The 21408-nt window shown below is 29.7% G+C and overlaps 2 protein-coding genes across 4 annotated transcripts; both read left to right on the plus strand.

Annotated features, from left to right (window-relative positions):
- The first annotated feature begins 648 nt into the window (after window positions 1-648).
- LOC114182480 (uncharacterized protein At4g15970-like) lies at window positions 649-3234 on the plus strand. Of its 2 annotated transcripts, XM_028069358.1 has the most exons (4): window positions 649-960; window positions 1921-2289; window positions 2568-2652; window positions 2795-3025. In XM_028069358.1, exons 1-4 carry the CDS (start codon window positions 700-702, stop codon window positions 2824-2826), a joined length of 747 nt encoding a protein of 248 aa, XP_027925159.1. In that variant the 5' UTR covers window positions 649-699; the 3' UTR covers window positions 2827-3025. The 2 variants fall into 2 exon arrangements, with proteins under 2 accessions (XP_027925159.1, XP_027925158.1); XM_028069357.1 differs by having other exon boundaries at window positions 2568-3234.
- Window positions 3235-5689: 2455 nt separating this feature from the next.
- LOC114182543 (uncharacterized protein At4g15970-like) lies at window positions 5690-20884 on the plus strand. 2 transcript variants are annotated; one of them, XM_028069435.1, is made up of 3 exons: window positions 5690-6051; window positions 8209-8577; window positions 20234-20884. In XM_028069435.1, exons 1-3 carry the CDS (start codon window positions 5839-5841, stop codon window positions 20720-20722), a joined length of 1071 nt encoding a protein of 356 aa, XP_027925236.1. In that variant the 5' UTR covers window positions 5690-5838; the 3' UTR covers window positions 20723-20884. The 2 variants fall into 2 exon arrangements, with proteins under 2 accessions (XP_027925236.1, XP_027925235.1); XM_028069434.1 differs by lacking the exon at window positions 20234-20884 and adding an exon at window positions 8841-9419.
- Window positions 20885-21408: the final 524 nt, after the last annotated feature.

The raw sequence follows: 21408 nt of genomic DNA on the forward strand, positions 1-21408 counted from the left end.
AAAACATGTTATATAATAGACAGTCAACTTCAAATGTAAAGAAAATTTAAATGTCTAGAAATATAATTGGAATACAGAATGAACTATTTTAAATTTATTTATAATTTAAAAAAAAAATTATTTTAAACTAAATCTTCTAAATTACATTCTGAAACATACAACCAGAAATAATCCCAAACAATTCTTAGAGAAAATTATCTGTTAACTTAAGATCTTGTCCTCAATATCTTGTATTAGATAAAAACACAACACCTCTTTGTAAAACTGAAACAAAATTTTTAACTCCACTAATTTTTTATCATTATTTCCTAATCAAAGAAAAAAGTATTGTCCTAACTTACAAAAAGAAATGCATCATCAAAATAAGAGCTACCAACGGTATAGCTGCCCAGTGTTACTATTTTTTTTTTATAATTTTTTTATTAATGAGATGGTCTTACTTTTATTTTGTACGCAAAGCTATCATAGTTTTTCACACTTAAATTAATAATTTTTCATATTTAAATAAACCCACACAACACAAGAATATTAAACTTTGCACTCTGTTTATACATTAAATTCATGTAGAAATAAAAATGTAGATCAATAATATACATATATATTGATCTATCTATACATGTATATATATTACTTTGGAAACGTGATCACTCTCTCATAGCATAGAGGGAAGAAAAGAAAGATGCAAGTAAAGGTGTTCACATGAAGTCAAAGATATCATCTTTGCCACCCCCAATTCAGCAAACAACCATGGAGGCAACCGCCGGTGCCGGCGTGGAAAAAGCTGCCGGCGACGGCACGAAGGCATGGGATTCCGGTGGTACCAACATTTTGGTGAGAAGGGTGATGTATGTGGCCATGCTCCTCGGTGGAGTTGGAGTGTTGTGGATGTCTTTTTATCACTTTGGTTCTCCCTTGGAATGCTCCACCTTCTCACACTACTCCACGGATGAATCATCACAGGTTAGTGTCTCTTTCTCTCCATCTTTGAGTCAAGTCGTGTCGGTATAAAAATGATTTTTTAACTACTAAATTTTGATAACTTTCTCTTATAACTTTAAGTGTCATATTTTAAGTAGTTTTTCATTTTTTTATTCTTAATATTTCAAAATCACTTAGAAGATGACACTTTATATTATAAGAGAAAGCTGTCAAAATTTAGTAGTCAAAACTATCATTGTTCTTGTTAAAATAAACATATTAATATATTTTTAGATACACATCTTGTATCCGTGTATTATAGGTGGTCAAAATCGAAGAGAGTGAAAATAGTTTTTTGTGATGATATTTTCTTACTAAATATATGTAACTATAATTTTATAATCAGTAATCATATTTTTAATTTGATATTAAAAAGTGTATATATTTAATATGAAAATAAGAAAAGTTATCTGTGTACTAACTAAATAATTATTATTGATGTATTTATTTTATTTTTTAAAATAAAGAATAAATATAATTAATTATTACGATATATTTTTTTATTTAAATTATTGAAATAAAAATACAATTTTAATATGTAACTAAAAAGGTTTAAATTTAATTAATCACTGTCATATAAAAGTATGACATCAATTATTTATCTTATTTTAGTATCTAAAATATCAAAAAGAAAAATAAAAATAAAGAGAGGCAATTTTCCTAAAGTTTCATTCACCACCTATACAGAAAACAAGCGACATTGTTGCATGCAAAATAGGTAGAGCAGAATTTTCAAATCATCTTGATTTAATTTATAATAATTGTGCATTGTTTTTTGTCACACTCACACGCATCTCAGGTTATCTCACTTTTCTTCTGCATTGTATGAAGGCATTGCAGTGTTCTGTCATTTGTCCTCTCACGTGTTTGATAAATTTCTTGAGTGAATTTTGAACTTGAATTACCAAGTGTTTGATGTTTTGTCTTGGGTTTATGCATCAGGAAGGTGATAATGATCAAAATCTGGAGAGTGTTCTTAGAAGGGCAAGTATGAAGGATAAGACAGTGATACTCACCACTTTGAATGATGCATGGGCGACGCCAGGCTCTATATTTGACCTTTTTCTTGAGAGTTTTCGTGTGGGGAATGAGACAGAATGGCTTTTAAACCACTTGGTGGTAATAACTTATGAACAAAAGACACAAGAACGTTGCCTTACTGTGCACAAGTATTGCCACCAATTCATATCTAAAGGCGACAATTTCACTGGTGAACAACGTTACATGACCCCAAACTACCTACACATGATGTGGAAAAGGCTTGAATTCCTTGGTTCTATTCTTGATATGGGATATAGCTTTGTCTTCACGGTATGTACATATTGTTTTGCAGAAGAAAAAAAACTTTACATCTTTGCACCAGATTCTTTGTTGGATTTTCCAATAATGTTCTTCTATGCCTTCAAAATACATTGATATTGATTTTAAAAATTTAAAATATATTAACAAGATCTTTAAAATATCAATATAGTGCATCTTTGATGTTCAATAAAGTAAACACAAAAAATCTAACAGAGAATATGAATTCATCTATGCACACATGGCCATCTTTGTGTTCATGGTTTGTTTGCTGTTTTTTTCCTTTACAGGATTGTGATATAATGTGGCTTAGAGATCCCTTCAAACAATTTGACAAGGATGCAGATTTCCAAATAGCTTGTGATGATTTCAACGGTAATCCCTCTGACATACACAACTCTCCAAATGCAGGGTTTAAATATGCGAGATCTAATTATCGAACTAATTGGTTCTACAAGTTCTGGATAAACTCGAGGAGTTCATACCCAAAATTGAATGAACAAGTTGTGCTGAACAGGATCAAAGGGCACCCCTCGATTTCTGACATGAAGGTTAAGATTAAGTTCCTTAGCACCAGCTATTTCGGAGGGTTTTGCCAGATTAGCAAGGACTTCAACAAGGTCACAACAATGCATGCAAATTGTTGTGTTGGTTTAGAAAACAAATCCAATGATCTTAAACTGGTGCTAGAAGACTGGAAGAAGTATATGGCTTTGCCTGAACAAAATAAAACAGAGTCACATCATTCTTGGAGGGTACCAAAAAATTGCAAGTTTTAATACCTTAAAATTTCATTATTTAAGTATTTTTTAGATGAAGTTATTGATGAGATGAAGTTACATATAACATTTGATGGAGGCTTTAGATACGTTGCTATCAAAAATGGTTTTCTGGCTTTCTACAAAGTTCAGGGATATTGTGATGAGCCTTTTTTGCTCTAAATGTCTGCAACTATTTATATACATATATTTTAAAATGAACATAAGTTTCTTTTTATGTTATTAGAAAATGTTCTATGCAGTTTTTTGTTTTAATTTTACTAATACTTATTAAATTAATATTTTATCTTTTGTAAAGTTTAATGAAGAAAATGGTATAAACAATAATTGCTTTATAGAAATCCTTAGGAGAGAAATACACTACTAGAAATTCTCATATTACATGAGATTTTTCTTGCAAATTTATTAAAAATATTTGTAAGAAAATACTTTTTTCAGCCATTTTTTCTAAGAATTTTAATTGACAGGTAATTCCTTCGTGGGTAATCAGTTCCTACAAAATATAAAATTTGCAAATATTTCCTACAAATTTTGTTGCGAAAAGTGTTTTATACAAAATATTTTGCAAGAAAATTGGTAGCAATTTCTTGCAAATTCTTTTTCACAGCAAAATTTGTAAGTATTTCCTGCGAAAATTTTTTTAAAACAAAATTGATAGGAAATATGAATTTTTTTAGTAGTGATAAAAGAAGCACGTAGATTTTATAAATTAGTATAAAAAACTTTTTTCTTTCATAACAACAATTGTATTCTAGTTGATTAGTTATTGTTTATTGTAAGTAGCTTATTTTTCTTTAGTTATTTGTTTATTGTAAATAGCTTCTTTTTTTCTTTAGTTTTCTTTGTAAACTCTAATATGCTTCCTCTAGTTAAGGGTTGCGGAGAAAGTAGTGACATAAGTATAAGTTTTATAAGTTAACAAAAAAGGATAAGTTTAAAATAAAGGAATAAAAACTATTTTATTATTTAAAACTTAGAAATATTATAAATAATAAATAGAGAATGAGAGAATAAAAAATAACTTTTTTATGTGTTTTATTACTAATAAGATAAGTCTTATTATAAATATAAGATATATTTATAAAAGATATACAAATCAACTAGTTAATATAAATATTTACTAAAAAGTCAATTGTATAAATATCAATCATACTATATAAATATCTGTGTGAGATATATGGATGACCATTAATTCAATTTAATTACCTTCAAAATTTAAGTTATTAGCATAAATGCAAGACAAAATAGTAACTAATCTCTTACATTTATTAACAAGTGAGATGAAGCATTTTCCACACCCAATGAAGCGGTGTACTAAAGAGCACGTAGTCACTTGAATATTCTTTTCTTTTTTTAGTTTTTTATAATCTTATAAATGATATTTCGTAAATGTGTAAGTAATATAAAACGTTTTTTTTTTTACTTTAAGTATTTTTATCATACTTATTAAAATAGTGTTGTGTTATAATTTAAGATAAGATAATTAATGTTTTATTATCTTTTTAAATAATGTAGGATTTATTATATATTTAAGATGTACAAATTAACTTAATGAAAGTATATCTAAATTTTCATTTATCTTCTACATTAAATAAATAATTTCATCGTGATTTATCGTAACTTTTGAGAATTGGGTCCATACGTTTATATCATAACTAAGGAGTTGACTTAAACTCCACTAGAGTCATCCCAACGCTATTATCATCACATGTAAGAGCTTGCATCATTTGACTTTCCATTTTATTTAATTATCACTAAGCTGTTTTAAGCCCTTTTATTATATCACACCGCCTTTTATTTTATTGTATAAAAAATAAAATTAATTTAATAATTTATCTTTATGTATAGATTTATTATTCGTTTTTTTATGTCTTTCTTTAACTCGATTAAAGTTTAATATTTTTTAAATGGAATCAATTTGGTTCTATTGCTAATAATATTAGATTGATTAACGGTACTAAATACGAAAATTTTCAAATATATTTTGTGTTTTTCCATCTCAGAAATAAATAAATATACCATAGTCAGAGACATAACACTACTATAAATCCTAGAAACCCAACAATTGTGGGAACCTCAAACCAATCCTAGAATGACGGGTTTCTCGTTTGTCAGAAATTTCCTTCATTGATAAACTTTCTTTAATTTTACAGGTCCAGGAAAAATAATGACTGATGTACTACCAAATTTTTAATTTTAAAAAATATGATACATATATTATGTAAAAGTTTATTTTTTTATTCTATACAAACATGATAGAATAATAAATATTATTCTAAAATTTATTTCTAAAACTGATTTTTTAAAAAATATAATTTAAATAAAATTTTTAATGATAATGATAATCATGAACTTTTTATATCTTTAAGGAATCTGTGAATCTCTGAGTTTTGGACGAGAGAAAGTTTATTATCTAAGAAGATTTTCTTCTTTTACGGTACGTACACAACTTTTTCTTTAAATTTATTTTTTAAACAACTGTTATTTTAAATTAAAATAATTGGTTATTCATTTAAATTTAATCATTTGTTAAACTACACTAATTAGTTACAATAAAAATGACATTAAACTTTGCACTTTGTTTATACATTAAATCATGTAGAAACAAAAATGGCGATGAATAATATACATATATTTATCTATTTATACATGTATGTATATATTAGTTTGGCAACGCGATGACTGTCTCATAGCATGGAGGGGAGAAAAGAAAGAAGCAAGTAAAGGTGTTGACATGAAGTGAAAGATAGCATCTTTGCCAACCCCTGTTCAGCAAACAACCATGGAGACAACCGTCGGTGCCGGCGTGGAAAAAGCTGTCGGCGACGGCACGAAGGCATGGGATTCCGGTGGTACCAACATTTTGGTGAGAAGGGTGATGTATGTGGCCATGCTCCTCGGTGGAGTTGGAGTACTGTGGATGTCTTTTCATCACTTTGGTTCTCCCTTGGAATGCCCCACCTTCTCACACTACTCCATGGATGAATCATCAAAGGTTACTGTCTCTTTCTCTCCATCTTTGAGTCTAGTTTTGTTTGTAACCAGAATGATATAAATAAATATAAATTATTTTTTTAATTAAATAAATAAATTTTTCATTTTCTTTATTTAAATTACTTTTTTAACATTGATCGGAAGTACTTTTTAATTTTTAATATATTTTTTTATTTTAATTTAAGACTATTCAACTAATTTATTGTGAATAATAAAATTTGTAATACAACTCAAATATATTCATAAAATTTTATAAATTTAAATTAAAAATATAAAATCTCTAAATTTCATAATTTATAATTATGAAAAAAATTACAATTAAGGATCATATCAATTTCAATAAAAGAATTTCTAAAATCAGGGTCTAATGTATGGACACGTTGAATAAGACTATGTATCAATGTCACGTACGTATCAAAATACGTTCAAAACTCATCCATCTAAACCATTGCACATATTGATATGACTGATTTAATTTAATTTTTTCTTTTTTTCAGTACTACACTCACAAATTCTTATATCAGACCATCAAATAATCTCGTTTTGCTATTTATCGAGTGTATTAATATATGAGAATATAATTGAAAAATGTATATTTTAAATGATTTTTAAACTGAATTTTTAAATAATAATAACAATAAATAATAATTCCAAATAAGATATAAATTGAATTTTAAAATATTGATAATAACAAATAAAAATATTATATATTACAAAAAATTATAAAATTAAGTATCGAAACACATAAAAACAATTCCAAACATATTAAAACTTTAAAAGTAACATGTATAATTTTATTATAAAATTGTCGAATGGGATATAAGACATCTTAAAAGTAACATGTATAATTTTATTATAAAATTGACGTATCTAATACGTATCGTATCTTATATTTTTTAAAATAACACAAATTACCGTGCATCATAAGTTCATACTAATTTAGAGAAAACTTAAGTTGGGAAAAACATCGTAATAGGAATAATAGAATCATAAATTTAAGATACATAAATAATAATAATAGAATATTAATCTTAATCTTGATTTATGAGATATATTGTGATAATACATTTCTCAATCTATTTGTTCATCAATCTCTTTCCCGATTATCTTTTTATCTTTCTTTTACTCTCATACTTTATTGATAACTTGAAAAAGAACTCATGTATAGAGACAAAATCTTATTCCTTTTCATTAACGAGCATCCATCAAATTGATTTTTATTTTATATTTTAAACAATAAAAATACATAAATAAATAATATATATATATATATATATAAACAAAATGATAAAAATATTTCAAAACATAATATATATATATATATATATATATATATATATATATATATATATAATATAATTAAATACATATAAAAATAAAATTGAAGATTTTTGGGGGAATCATGACTCACTTTAGTCATAAACATAAACATTTCCCTCAATGATATATATCACATTATATTTTAGTATTTTCAAAATAAAAATATCAATGTATTAGATACATATATATTATATTTGTGTATCATAGATAGTGAAAATTGAAGAAGTGAAAATAAATTTTTGTGATGCTATTTTCTTACTACGTATATGTATCTATATATTATTTAATAATCAATCATTTGTAATCATATTTTAATTTGATATTAAAAAAAATTATATATTTAATACGAAATTAAGAAATGTTATCTTTGTACTGAAATAAATAATTATTACTGATGTATTTTTTTTTTGTGAAATAACTAATAAACATAATTAATTATTACGATATCATTTTTTTATTTGAATTATTGAAATAAAAATAAACTTTTAATATATAACTAAAAAGGTTTAAATTTAATTAATCACTGTCATATAAATCAGTATGACATCAATTATTATATCTTATTTTAGTCTCTAAAATATCAAAAAGAAAAATAAAATAAAAGAAAGGCAATTTTCCTCAAATTTCATTCACTACATGTGCAGAAAACAAGCGAAATTGTTGCACGCAATATAGGCAGTGCAGAATTTTGAAATTATCTTGATTTAATTTATAGAAATTGTGCATTGTTATTTGTCACACTCACACATCTCAGATTATCTCACTTCTCTTCTGCATTGTATGAAGGCATTGCAATGTTCTGACATTTGTCCTCTCACGTGTTTTGTCTTTGCATCAGGAGGATGATAATGATCAAAAGCTAGAGAGTGTTCTTAGAAGGGCAAGTATGAAGGATAAGACAGTGATACTCACCACTTTGAATGATGCATGGACAGCACCAGGTTCCATATTTGACCTTTTTCTTGAGAGTTTTCGTATAGGGAATGAGACAGAATGGCTTTTAAACCACTTGGTGGTAATAACTTATGAACAAAAGACACAAGAACGTTGCCTTACTGTGCACAAATATTGCCACCAACTCATATCTAAAGGTGACAATTTCACTGGTGAACAACGTTACATGACCCCAAGCTACCTACACATGATGTGGAAAAGGCTCGAATTCCTTGGTTCTATCCTTGATATGGGATATAGCTTTGTCTTCACGGTATGTACATATTGTTTTGCAAAAAAAACTTTACATCTTTGCACCAGATTCTTTGTTGGATTTTCCTATGCTATTCTTCCATGCCTTCAAAATATATTGATATTGAATTTGAAAATTGAAAATTGAAAATATATTTATAAGATCTTTAAAATATCAATATAGTGTAGTAAAATATAAAAAATCTAGTAGAGAATATGAACTCATCTATGCACACATGGCCATCTTTGTGTTCATGGTTTGTTTGCTGTTTTTTTCCTTGACAGGATTGTGATATAATGTGGCTTAGAGATCCCTTCAAACAATTTGACAAGGATGCAGATTTCCAAATAGCTTGTGATGCTTTCAACGGCATTCCCTCTGACATACACAACTCTCCGAATGCAGGGTTTAAATATGCGAGATCTAATTATCGAACTAATTGGTTCTACAAGTTCTGGATAAACTCGAGGAGTTCATACCCAAATTTAAATGAGCAAGATGTGTTGAACAGGATCAAAGAGCACCCTTCGGTTTCTGACATGAAGCTGAAGATTAAGTTCCTCAGCACCAGCTATTTCGGAGGGTTTTGTCAGATTAGCGAGGACTTCAACAAGGTCACAACAATGCATGCAAATTGTTGTGTTGGTTTAGAAAAAAAATCCAATGATCTTAAACTGGTGCTAGAAGACTGGAAGAAGTATATGGCTATGCCTGAACAAAATAAAACAGAGTCACATCATTCTTGGAGGGTACCAAAAAATTGCAAGTTTTAATACCTCAAAAATTTCATTATTTAATTATTTTTTAGATGAAGTTATTGATGAGATGAAGTTGTTAGAATTAATTGACGAATTAATTCTATTAGTTACTCATTTGAAATATTATGATGGGCCCAATTGTGATTTAATAAAATATAAAGACTGGACGTTGGTTTATAAAAGGAATAGGGGTTCTGTCTCTGGCTATAAGGTTCTTTTCACAGTAACCCATCAAGAACAACGTGTGAGAAGAGAAAAAAAAAAGGCAAAGAGATAGATTGAGAAACGGTGATTGAAGAGCACAAAAGATTACAAATTTGAAGAACGCATATTCATAGGATCTTCCATGGATCAAGGTTAGTGTTCTATTATGTTTGATCGAGTGAGAATCATAACTCTTAAAGATCCTTAATTGCTTTTACATGTGGTATCAGAGCCTATGTTGTAGGATTTATGATTCTCCTTTTATGATGTTTGTTTCCGATTTTTTATGAACCCTAATTAAAGTTTTAAGGGTTATTTAAGTTTTCCGCTGCTTTAAAATAGAATATGAGTGCCATGTTGGAAACGAGAATTGATTCTTGTTGCTGGAATTGCGTCTGTGATTAAACTGCAAGTAGAATGGGTGCCTAATTGAATTAGAAAAGTTTTTGTACATACCTGAAAGAAATTCACGTAAAGCTTTGCTATGTCAAAGGCATGAACCTTTTATTTGGAATTAATAGAATGTGTTGCATCGTACTGCGTGCATTTTTTTTCCCTCACATGTAGAAGTCGGTTTTTTATGTGGATTGCAAACCGCTTGTTTACTGTTGCAAGAGGTGTGCGGTTGTGAATAACTTTTAATTTAAAAGTTATTTTCACTTTTACGTACTGAGTTTTGGAATTCTATTAAGTTAATTGGATTCGAGAGCAATATTTTATTGGTGTAGGTTATCAATAAAATTAATATTAATTATTTTATTTATATAAATAATTAATAATTTTATTTTAATTTGTAATAATATTTATGTTTATTATTGTTAAATTAAAATTAATAAGGATGCTATATAAAGTTTATAGCAATTAAATGTGTATTTATTCATTTGAAATTAAGTATGATAAATTTTGTTAGTCACAAAAGTGACCAAAATTTTAAAGTTTATATGATTTCAAATTATTAATGTTTTTATTTTAATTACCCATAGTATGGATGCTAAATTATGAATAATTAAATTTATGGGTTAATTAAAATTCATTAATTATAAGGCATTTAAGGATCGCCCAAAGGTTGATTAATTGTTCTCATAATTAATGAACATGATTGTAGATAATTTTGTATGCGTCACTAGTTTTATTTATATACCCAAAGGTAGTAGGTGATTCTAGTTGATGCATATTTTAATTATCAATAATGTTATAATGTGATTAGCATCATTATGTTTATGTTTGTATATTATTGGATCTCCCAAAAGAGAACATTAGTATGCATAGAATGATTGTTTATATCTGAATCTGTTTTTACGTTTAGTTTTATGACTCAAAGCATTAATGTTAGGCATGTGTTAATTGCAGTCTCTGTTCCAGTATCTTTACACTCGCATGCTTTGTCTGTTCCAGTCTTTAATGGGTTGAATTTCCCTGACTGGAGTGAGCAAGTCCAATTTCACTTAGGTGTGTTGGATCTTGATCTAGCTCTTCTAGTTGAAAAGCCGGCTGCTATCATGGATGCTAGTAGCAATGAAGAGAAAGCCCATTACAAAGCTTAGGCAAGATCAAACAGACTTAGCTTAATATTTATGAGAATGAGCATAGCAAGCAATATAAAGTTAGCTCTTCCCAAAACTGATGACGCAAAAGAATTTATGAAATTTGTGGAAGAGCGCTCCCAAACTGCTGATAAGTCTCTCGCTGGGACACTGATGAGTACGTTGACCACTATAAAGTTTGACGGTTCGCGTACTATACATGAGCATGTGATCGAGATGACAAATATCGTAGCAAGACTTAAGTCTTTAGGAATGGCAGTGGATGAAGGTTTTCTCGTGCAGTTCATTTTGAACTCATTATTGTTTGAGTATGGTTTGTTCCAGATGAACTACAACACCATGAAAGACAAGTGGAATGTGCATGAATTGCACAGTATGCTAGTTCAGGAGGAGACCCGACTGAAGAACTTAGGAAGCCACTCTATTCAATATGTGAAGAATCAAGGAGCTGTTGGAAAGAAAGTTGCTAAGAAACATGGAAAGGGTAAAGGACCACCGAAGATTGACGAGTCCTCAACCAAAATCCAGAAGAAAAATGACAAATGTCATTTCTGCGGGAAGTCTGGACATTTCCAGAAGGATTGCATAAAGCGTAAGGCTTGGTTCGAAAAGAAAGGTGAGCATAATGCTTACGTATGTTTTGAATCAAACTTAACTGAAGTTCCCCATAATACGTGGTGGATTGATTCTGGATGTATGACTCATGTTTCTAATGTGATGCAGGGATTTCTTACAACTCGAACCATAAACCCAAATGAGAAGTTTGTCTTCATGGGCAATAAAGAGAAAGTTCTAGTGGAAGCGGTCGGGACTTATCGTCTAATCTTCGACACTGGATATCACTTAGACCTTATGGATACTTTTTATGTACCTAGTATCACTAGAAATTTAATTTCTTTGTCTAAGCTTGATATTGCTGGATATTCTTTTAAGTTTGGGAATGGTTGTTTCAGTTTGTTTAAGCGTACTTTTATGATTGGATCTGGTACACTTTATGATGGTTTATATAAATTGAATTTGGATAATTTATATGCTGAAACTCTTATGACTTTGCATCACAATGTTGGCACTAAACGTAATTTAGTGGATGAACGATCTGCTTACTTGTGGCATAAACGTTTGGGACATATTTCCAAAGAAAGAATGCAAAGATTAGTAAAGAATGAAATCCTTCCGGATTTAGATTTTACTGATCTGAATGTGTGTGTGGATTGTATTAAAGGCAAACAAACTAAACACACAAAGAAAGGAGCCACAAGAAGCACTCAGCTTCTTGAAATCATACACACCGATATATGTGGTCCGTTTGATGTAAATTCTTTCAATAAAAAGAAGTACTTCATCACCTTTATTGATGACTTTTCGTCTTATGGACATGTCTATCTACTGCATGAGAAATCTCAGTCAGTAAATGCCTTGGAAGTTTATATAAATGAAGTGGAAAGGCAATTAGACAGAAAGGTGAAAATCGTAAGGTCTGATAGAGGTGGTGAGTATTATGGAAGATATGATGAAAGTGGACAACACCCTGGTCCGTTCGCTAAGTTCCTTGAGAAACGTGGTATTTGTGCTCAATACACAATGCCATGCACACCACAACAAAATGGTGTATCAGAAAGGCGTAATCGAACCTTAATGGATATGGTTAGGAGTATGTTAAGTAATTCATGTTTACCTGTATCATTGTGGATGTATGCTTTAAAGACTGTCATGTATTTGTTGAACAGGGTTCCTAGTAAAGTTGTTCAAAAGACTCCTTTTGAGTTATGGACGAATAGGAAACCCAGTTTGAGACACCTGCATGTTTGGGGTTGTCAGGCAGAAGTAAGAATATACAATCCACAAGAAAAGAAACTGGATGAAAGAACAATAAGTGGATTTTTCATTGGTTATCCAGAAAAATCAAAAGGGTATATGTTTTACTGTCCTACCCATAGTACAAGAATCGTTGAAACTGGAAATGTTCGGTTCATTGAAAATGGTGAAACCAGTGGGAGTGAAGCTTCACGAAATGTGGAGATTAAGGAAGTTAGAGTACAAATTCCTATAACTGGTACTTCTTTATCAAGAGTTGTTGTTCCACATGTTGTAGAAACTCACAACAATCAAGAAGAACAACAAATTAATGATCTCGAGGTTAATAATGAACCGATAGTAGAACAACCACAAGAAATAGTATTAAGAAGATCTCACAGAGATAGAAAGTCTGCTATTTCGAATGACTATGTGGTTTATCTACAAGAATCAGAAAATGACTTAAGTATTGATAATGATCCAATTTCTTTTTCAGAAGCCATTAATGGGGATAATTCTGATCAGTGGTTAGATGCCATGAAAGATGAGCTTAAATCAATGGCACATAATGACGTATGGGACCTTGTGGAATTGCCAGAAGGATGCAAGAGATTTGAGTGTAAATGGGTCTTTAAGATTAAGCGTGACTCTCAAGGCAATATTGAACGTTACAAGGCCCGTCTTGTTGCCAAAGGTTTTACTCAGAAGGATGGCATTGACTATAAGAAAACATTTTCGCATGTCTCTAAGAAAGATTCTTTTAGAATTATCATGACATTAGTAGCTCATTATGATCTTGAGTTGCATCAAATGGATGTTAAAACTGCTTTTCTGAATGGGGATTTAGAAGAGGATGTCTATATGGACCAACCGGTGGGGTTCGCTGAAGAAGGAAAGGAGCACATGGTGTGTAAACTTAAGAGATCGATATATGGACTTAAACAAGCTTCTCGACAATTGTATCCTAAGTTCAATGATACTATTGTGTCCTTTGGATTTAAGGAAAACACCGTTGATGATATCTTGCTTGCGACTAATGATCTTGGTCTATTAAGTGAGACTAAGAGGTTTCTCTCTAATAACTTTGAAATGAAAGATATGGGTGAGGCATACTATGTGATAGGAATAGAAATATTCCGTGACAGATCACAAGGACTGTTAGGTTTGTCTCAAAATGCATATATTAATAAAGTTTTAGAGAGATTCAGAATGAATAAATGTTCAGCATCTCCTGTTCCAATACAGAAAGGAGACAAGTTTAGTCTCATGCAATGTCCAAAGAATGATTTGGAACGGAAATAGATGGAAAATATCCCTTATGCATCTGTTGTTGGGAGTTTGATGTATGCTCAAACCTGTACGAGGCCAGATATTAGCTTTGCAGTTGGTATGCTTGGTAGATACCAAAGTAATCCAGGTCTGGAGCATTGGAAAGCTGCAAAGAAAGTTTTAAGATACTTACAAGGAACAAAGAATCACATGCTTACTTATAGAAAATCTGATCACCTTGAGGTGATAGGTTATACAGATTCAGACTTTGCCGGCTGTATGGATACAAGAAAGTCTACATTTGGTTATGTGTATCCTTTAGCCGGAGGAGCGATTTCATGGAAAAGTGCGAAGCAGTCTGTCATTGCTGCATCCATCATGGAAGCTGAATTTGTGGCATGCTTTGAGGCCACAATTCAAGCTAATTGGTTGCGGAACTTTATTTCAGGACTTGGAGTAGTCGACAGTATTTCCAAGCCGCTGAAAATTTATTGTGATAATTTCGCAGCAGTCTTCTTTTCTAAAAACGATAGGTATTCTAAAGGTGCTAAACATATGGAGTTGAAATACTTTGCCGTTAAAGAAGAAGTTCAGAAACGTAAAGTGTCAATAGAACATATTAGCATAGATCTTATGATTGCTGACCCTTTAACAAAAGGGTTACCGCCCAAATTGTATGTTGGTCATGTAAAGAATATGGGTATTATGTCTACTTGTGAATGTTGAATGTTAATGTTTTGAATGTTTATGTGACACTCTGAGCTCCCTAATGTATAAATTTCTGAAATCTGTGTTTTTTTCTTTATGTTTATGCATGCAAATTATGATGAAGAAAACAAATTATGTTATGTTATTGCTTTGTAAAATGACATTATGTTTGAACCCATTATGGACTTCTTATTTTTAAGGTCATATTAAGGAGAAAGGGATGATGTAGTAGTACATGGAAGGGATCATGTCGATCAAATGATGTGTGACTGTCATGACTCTTATTATGTTTGTATCTTTAATTATGAATAATGATGGAACCAATTTATGCAAGGTCTTTTATTGCGCATTATGTTTATGTATTAAATCACATAATGTTATGATATCATATGAGTCAAGTGGGAGAATGTTAGAATTAATTGACGAATTAATTCTATTAGTGACTCATTTGAAATATTATGATGGGCCCAATTGTGATTTAATAAAATATAAAGACTTATTGGTTATTATTATGGGAAGTAATAATAAAATAAAATAAAGATAAAGATAAAATAAAAACCAACTTGATGGACGTTGGTTTATAAAAGGAATATGGGTTCTGTCTCTGGCCATAAGGTTCTTTTCACAGTAACCCATCAAGAACAACGTGTGAGAAGAGAAAAAAAGGCAAAGAGATAGATTGGGAAACGGTGATTGAAGAGCACACAAGATTACAAATTTGAAGAACGCATATTCATAGGATCTCCCATGGATCAAGGTTAGTGCTCTATTATGTTTTATCGAGTGACAATCATAACTCTTAAAGATCCTTAATTGCTTTTACAAATACAAAAGTTACATATAACATTTGATGGAGGCTTTAGTTACGTTGCTATCAAAAGTGGTTTTCTGGCTTTCTACAAAGTTCAGGTAGATTGTGATTAGTGATGTCAAAAAAATCCGTACTCGCGGGTATCCGCGGATAAAACCCGCAACGGGTAAGAAATGGATATTAAAAATGGATACCTGCTACCCGTGGGTATGGGTATTTTTGATACCCGCATGTTAACGGGGCGGGTACGGGTATCATAGTATCCGTACCCGTGGATACCCGTACCCGCTAATTAATTCAGAAGAATACCCTTATATATATATATATATATATATATATATATATATATATATATATATATATATATATATATATATTAGTAAAAAATATTATGAGTCTTCATTCAATCATGGTGGTCAGATTCTTACCCCACAAATGAGTAAATTACTTCCATATACTGTGAAGACATTGATGTGTCTCTAAGACTAGTTATGGACAACATGAAACTTTATACAATGTTGCAAGAGGTGGACATTGATGAAGTTAGTAATTTCTTTAATATTTTATTCAAAAATAAACTACTATATAAATTGGTAGTGATTTTTTATTTGTTTGTTTTTCAAGAATCAATCGGAGAAAGGAGACTTGTTGATCCAAACACTAATTATGATTAAATATTTATTTTTTTAAATATTTTTGTAAATACCCGTGGGTACCCATGGATACCCGCGGATATGAAAAAAATAGACGGGTACCTGCATAACGGATATCCGACGGATATAGGTACGGGTACGGGGCGAATATTTATCTAGCGAGTAGGGTACGGGGGAGCTACTACCCGTACCCTACCCGCCCCGTTGACATCCCTAATTGTGATGAGCCTTTCTTGCTCTAAATGTCTGCAACTATTTATATACATATATTTTAAAATGAACGTAAGTTTCTTTTTATATAATATCTGTATGAGATATATGGATGACCATTAATTCAATTTAATTACCTTCAAAATTGAAGTTATTAGCATAAGTGCAAGACAAAATAGTAACTAATCTCTTACATTTATTATTTTTACTAAGATGAAACATTTTCCACACCCAATACAAAAGAGCACGTAGTGATCTAAATATTCTTTTCTTTTTTAGTTTTATAATCTTATAAATGATATTTCGTAAATATGTAAGTAATATATAACATTTTTTTACTTTAAGTAATTTTATCATACTTATTAAAATAGTGTTGTGTTATAATTTAAGATAAGATAATTAATGTTTTATTATCTTTTTAAATAATGTAGGTTTTATTATATATTTAAGATGTACAAATTAACTTAATGAAAGTATATTTAAATTTTCATTTATCTTCTACATTAGATAAATAATTTCATCATGATTTATCGTAACTTTTGAGAATTGTTGGGTATATACGTTTATATCATAACTAAGGAGTTGACTTAAATTCTGCCAACCCTTCTCCTTTTTCTCCACTAGACTCATCCCAACGCTATTATCTTCACATGTAAGAACTTGCATCATTTGACTTTCCATTTTATTTAATTATCATTAAGCTGTTTTGCACGCTAAATACAAACATATTTCTTACAAAATACTCTTATTTTAAGCCCTTTTACTATATCACAGGCTTTTATTTTATTGTATAAAAAATAAAATTAATTTAATAATTTATCTCTATGTATAGATTTATTATTCGTTTTTTTTATGTCTTTCTTTAACTCAATTAAAGTGTAATACTTTTTTAAATGGAATCAATTTGGTTCTATTGCTAATAATATTAGATTGATTAATGGTGCTAAATACGAAATTTCAAATATATTTTGTGTTTTTCCATCTCAAAAATAAATATAGCCAAACCAAATATACCATAGTGAGAGATATAACACTACTATAAATCCTAGAAACCCAACAATTGTGGGAACCTTAAACCAATCCTAGAATGACGGGTTTCTCGTTTGTGAGAAATTTCCTTCATTGATAAACTTTCTTTAATTTTACAGGTCCAGGAAAAATATTGACTTTGATATACTACCAAATTTTTAATTTTAAAAAATATGATACATACATGATATATGTTGAGATATGTTATGTGAAAAAGTTTATTATTTTATTCTATACATACATGATAGAATAATAAATATTATTCTAAAATTTATTTCTAAAACTGTTTTTTTAAAAACTATAATTTAAATAAAAATATTAAATAAATATTTTAATGATAATGATAATCATGAACTTTTTATATCTTTTAGGAATCTGTGAATCTCTGAGTTTTGGACGAGAGAAAGTTTATTATCTAAGAAGAGTTTCTTCCTTTACGGTACGTATACAACTTTTTCTTTAAATTTTATTTTTCAAATAACTGTTATTTTAAATTAAAATAATTGGTTATTTATTTAAATTTGCACTTTGTTTATACATTAAATCATGTAGAAACAAAAATGGCGATGAATAATATACATATATTTATCTATTTATACATGTATATATATATTACTTTGGCAACGCGATCACTGTCTCATAGCATGGAGGGGAGAAAAGAAAAGCAAGTAAGGGTGTTGACATGAAGTGAAAGATAGCATCTTTGCCAACCCTGTTCAGCAAACAACCATGGAGACAACCGTCGGTGCCGGCGTGGAAAAAGCTGCCGGCGACGGCACGACGGCATGGGATTCTGGTGGTACCAACATTTTGGTGAGAAGGGTGATGTATGTGGCCATGCTCCTCGGTGGAGTTGGAGTGTTGTGGATGTCTTTTTATCACTTTGGTTCTCCCTTGGAATGCTTCACCTTCTCACACTACTCCATGGATGAATCATCAAAGGTTACTGTCTCTTTCTCTCCGTCTTTGAATCAAGTTTTGTTTGTAACCAGAATGATTGGTAGTGGAATATATATATATATATATATATATATATATATATATATATATATATATATATATATATATATATTATATTTTAGTATTTTCAAAATAAAAGTATATCGTATTTGTGTATCATATGAAGAAAATTGAAGAAGTGAAAATATTTTTTTGTGATGCTACTGTCTTACGACGTAATCATTTGTAATCATATTTTTAATTTGATATTAAAAAATTTATATATTTAGTATGAAATTAAGAAAAGTTATCTTTGTAATTATACTGGTGTATTTTTTTTTGTGAAATAAAGAGTAAACATAATTAATTGTTATGATATCATTTTTTTATTTAAATTATTGAAATACAAATAAATTTGTAATATATAACTAAAAAGGTTTAAATTTATTTAATCACTGTCATATAAAAAAGTATGACATCAATTATTATATCTTATTTTAGTCTCTAAAATATCAAAAAGAAAAATAAAAATAAAAGGCAATTTTCCTCAAATTTCATTCGCCACCTATACAGAAAACAAGCGACATTGTTGCAAGCAATATAGGCAGTGCAGAATTTTGAAATTATCTTGATTTAATTTATAATAATTGTGCATTGTTATTTGTCACACTCACACATCTCATATTATCTCCCTTCTCTTTTGTTGGGAATAGTCCAAGTATAAGTCTCACATTGGATAAAAAAGACAAAGTTAAACACTATATAAGAATAAAGGTCCATAACAATATTGTCTTAAGGTTTTGGGGTTAAAGTGGTGTGTAAGGTCTTATATGTGTAAGACTAATGTCATATAACCATATAGAACCACAATCTCTCAATGTCATAACCATGACTATAACCATAACCCATATCATATATGAAAAAATATAACATATCATCTTCTGCGGTGTATGAAGTCATTGCAATGTTTTGTCATTTGTCCTCTCACGTGTTTGATAAATTTCTTGAGTGAATTTTGAATTTGGATTACCAAGTATTTGATGTTTTGTCTTGGGTTTGTGCATCAGGAGGATGATAATGATCAAAAGCTGGAGAGTGTTCTTAGAAGGGCAAGTATGAAGGATAAGACAGTGATACTCACCACTTTGAATGATGCATGGACAGCACCAGGTTCCATATTTGACCTTTTTCTTGAGAGTTTTCGTGTGGGGAATGAGACAGAATGGCTTTTAAACCACTTGGTGGTAATAACTTATGAACAAAAGACACAAGAACGTTGCCTTACTGCGCACAAGTATTGTCACCAACTCATATCTAAAGGTGACAATTTCACTGGTGAACAACGTTTCATGACCCCAAACTACTTACACATGATGTGGAAAAGGCTTGAATTCCTTGGTTCTATTCTTGATATGGGATATAGCTTTGTCTTCACGGTATGTATATATATATATATATATATATATATATATATATATATATATATACTTGTTTTGCAGAAAAAAAAAAAAAAACTTTACATCTTTGCACCGGATTATCTGTTGAGTTTTCCTGTACTGTGTTTCTGTGTCTTCAACATACGTTAATATTAATTTTGAAAATTTAAATTATATTAACAACATTTTTAAAATACCAATATAGTGCTTTTTTAATGTTCAACAAAGTATAACAAAAGAAATCCATTAGAGAATCTAAACTCATCTTTACACACATGGCCATCTTTGTGCTCATGGTTTGTTTCTTTTTTTTCCTTTGCAGGATTGTGATATAATGTGGCTTAGAGATCCCTTCAAACAATTTGACAAGGATGCAGATTTCCAAGTAGCTTGTGATGCTTTCAACGGCAATCCCTCTGACATACGCAACCCTTCTAATGCAGGGTTTAAATATGCGAGATCTAATTATCGAACTAATTGGTTCTACAAGTTCTGGATAAACTCGAGGAGTTCATACCCAAAATTAAATGAGCAAGATGTGCTGAACAGGATCAAAGAGCACCCTTCGGTTTCTGACATGAAGCTGAAGATTAAGTTCCTCAGCACCAGCTATTTCGGAGGGTTTTGTCAGATTAGCGAGGACTTCAACAAGGTCACAACAATGCATGCAAATTGTTGTGTTGGTTTAGAAAAAAAATCCAATGATCTTAAACTGGTGCTAGAAGACTGGAAGAAGTATATGGCTTTGCCTGAACATAATAAAACAGAGTCGCATCATTCTTGGAGGGTACCACAAAATTGCAAGTTTTAATACCTCAAAATTTCATTATTTAAGTATTTTTTAGATGAAGTTATTGATGAGATGAAGTTACATATAACATTTGATGGAGGCTTTAGCTAGTTGCTATGAAAAATGGTTTTCTGGCTTTCTACAAAGTTCAGGGAGATTGTGATGAGCCTTTTTTGCTCTAAATGTTTGCAACTATTTATATACATATATTTTAAAATGAACATAAGTTTCTTTTTATATTATTAGAAGATGTTCTATGCAACTATTTAATACTTTATCTTTTGTAAAGTTTAATGAAGAAAATGGTATAAACAATAATTGCTTTGTAGAAATCCTTAGGGGAGAAATAAAAGAAGCATGTAAATTTTATAAATTAGTATAAAAGACTTTTTTCTTTCATAACAACAATTGTATTCTAGTTGATTAGTTATTGTTTATTGTAAGTAGCTTATTTTTCTTTAGTTATTTGTTTATTGTAAATAGCTTCTTTTTTTCTTTAGTTTTCTTTGTAAACTCTAATATGCTTCCTCTAGTTAAGGGTTGCGGAGAAAGTAGTGACATAAGTATAAGTTTTATAAGTTAACAAAAAAAGGATAAGTTTAAAATAAAGGAATAAAAACTATTTTGTTATTTAAAACTTAGAAATATTATAAATAATAAATAGAGAATGAGAGAATAAAAAATAACTTTTTTATGTGTTTTATTAC

Source organism: Vigna unguiculata, chromosome 4 (assembly GCF_004118075.2).
Source record: "Vigna unguiculata cultivar IT97K-499-35 chromosome 4, ASM411807v1, whole genome shotgun sequence".
Taxonomy (NCBI): Eukaryota; Viridiplantae; Streptophyta; class Magnoliopsida; order Fabales; family Fabaceae; genus Vigna; species Vigna unguiculata.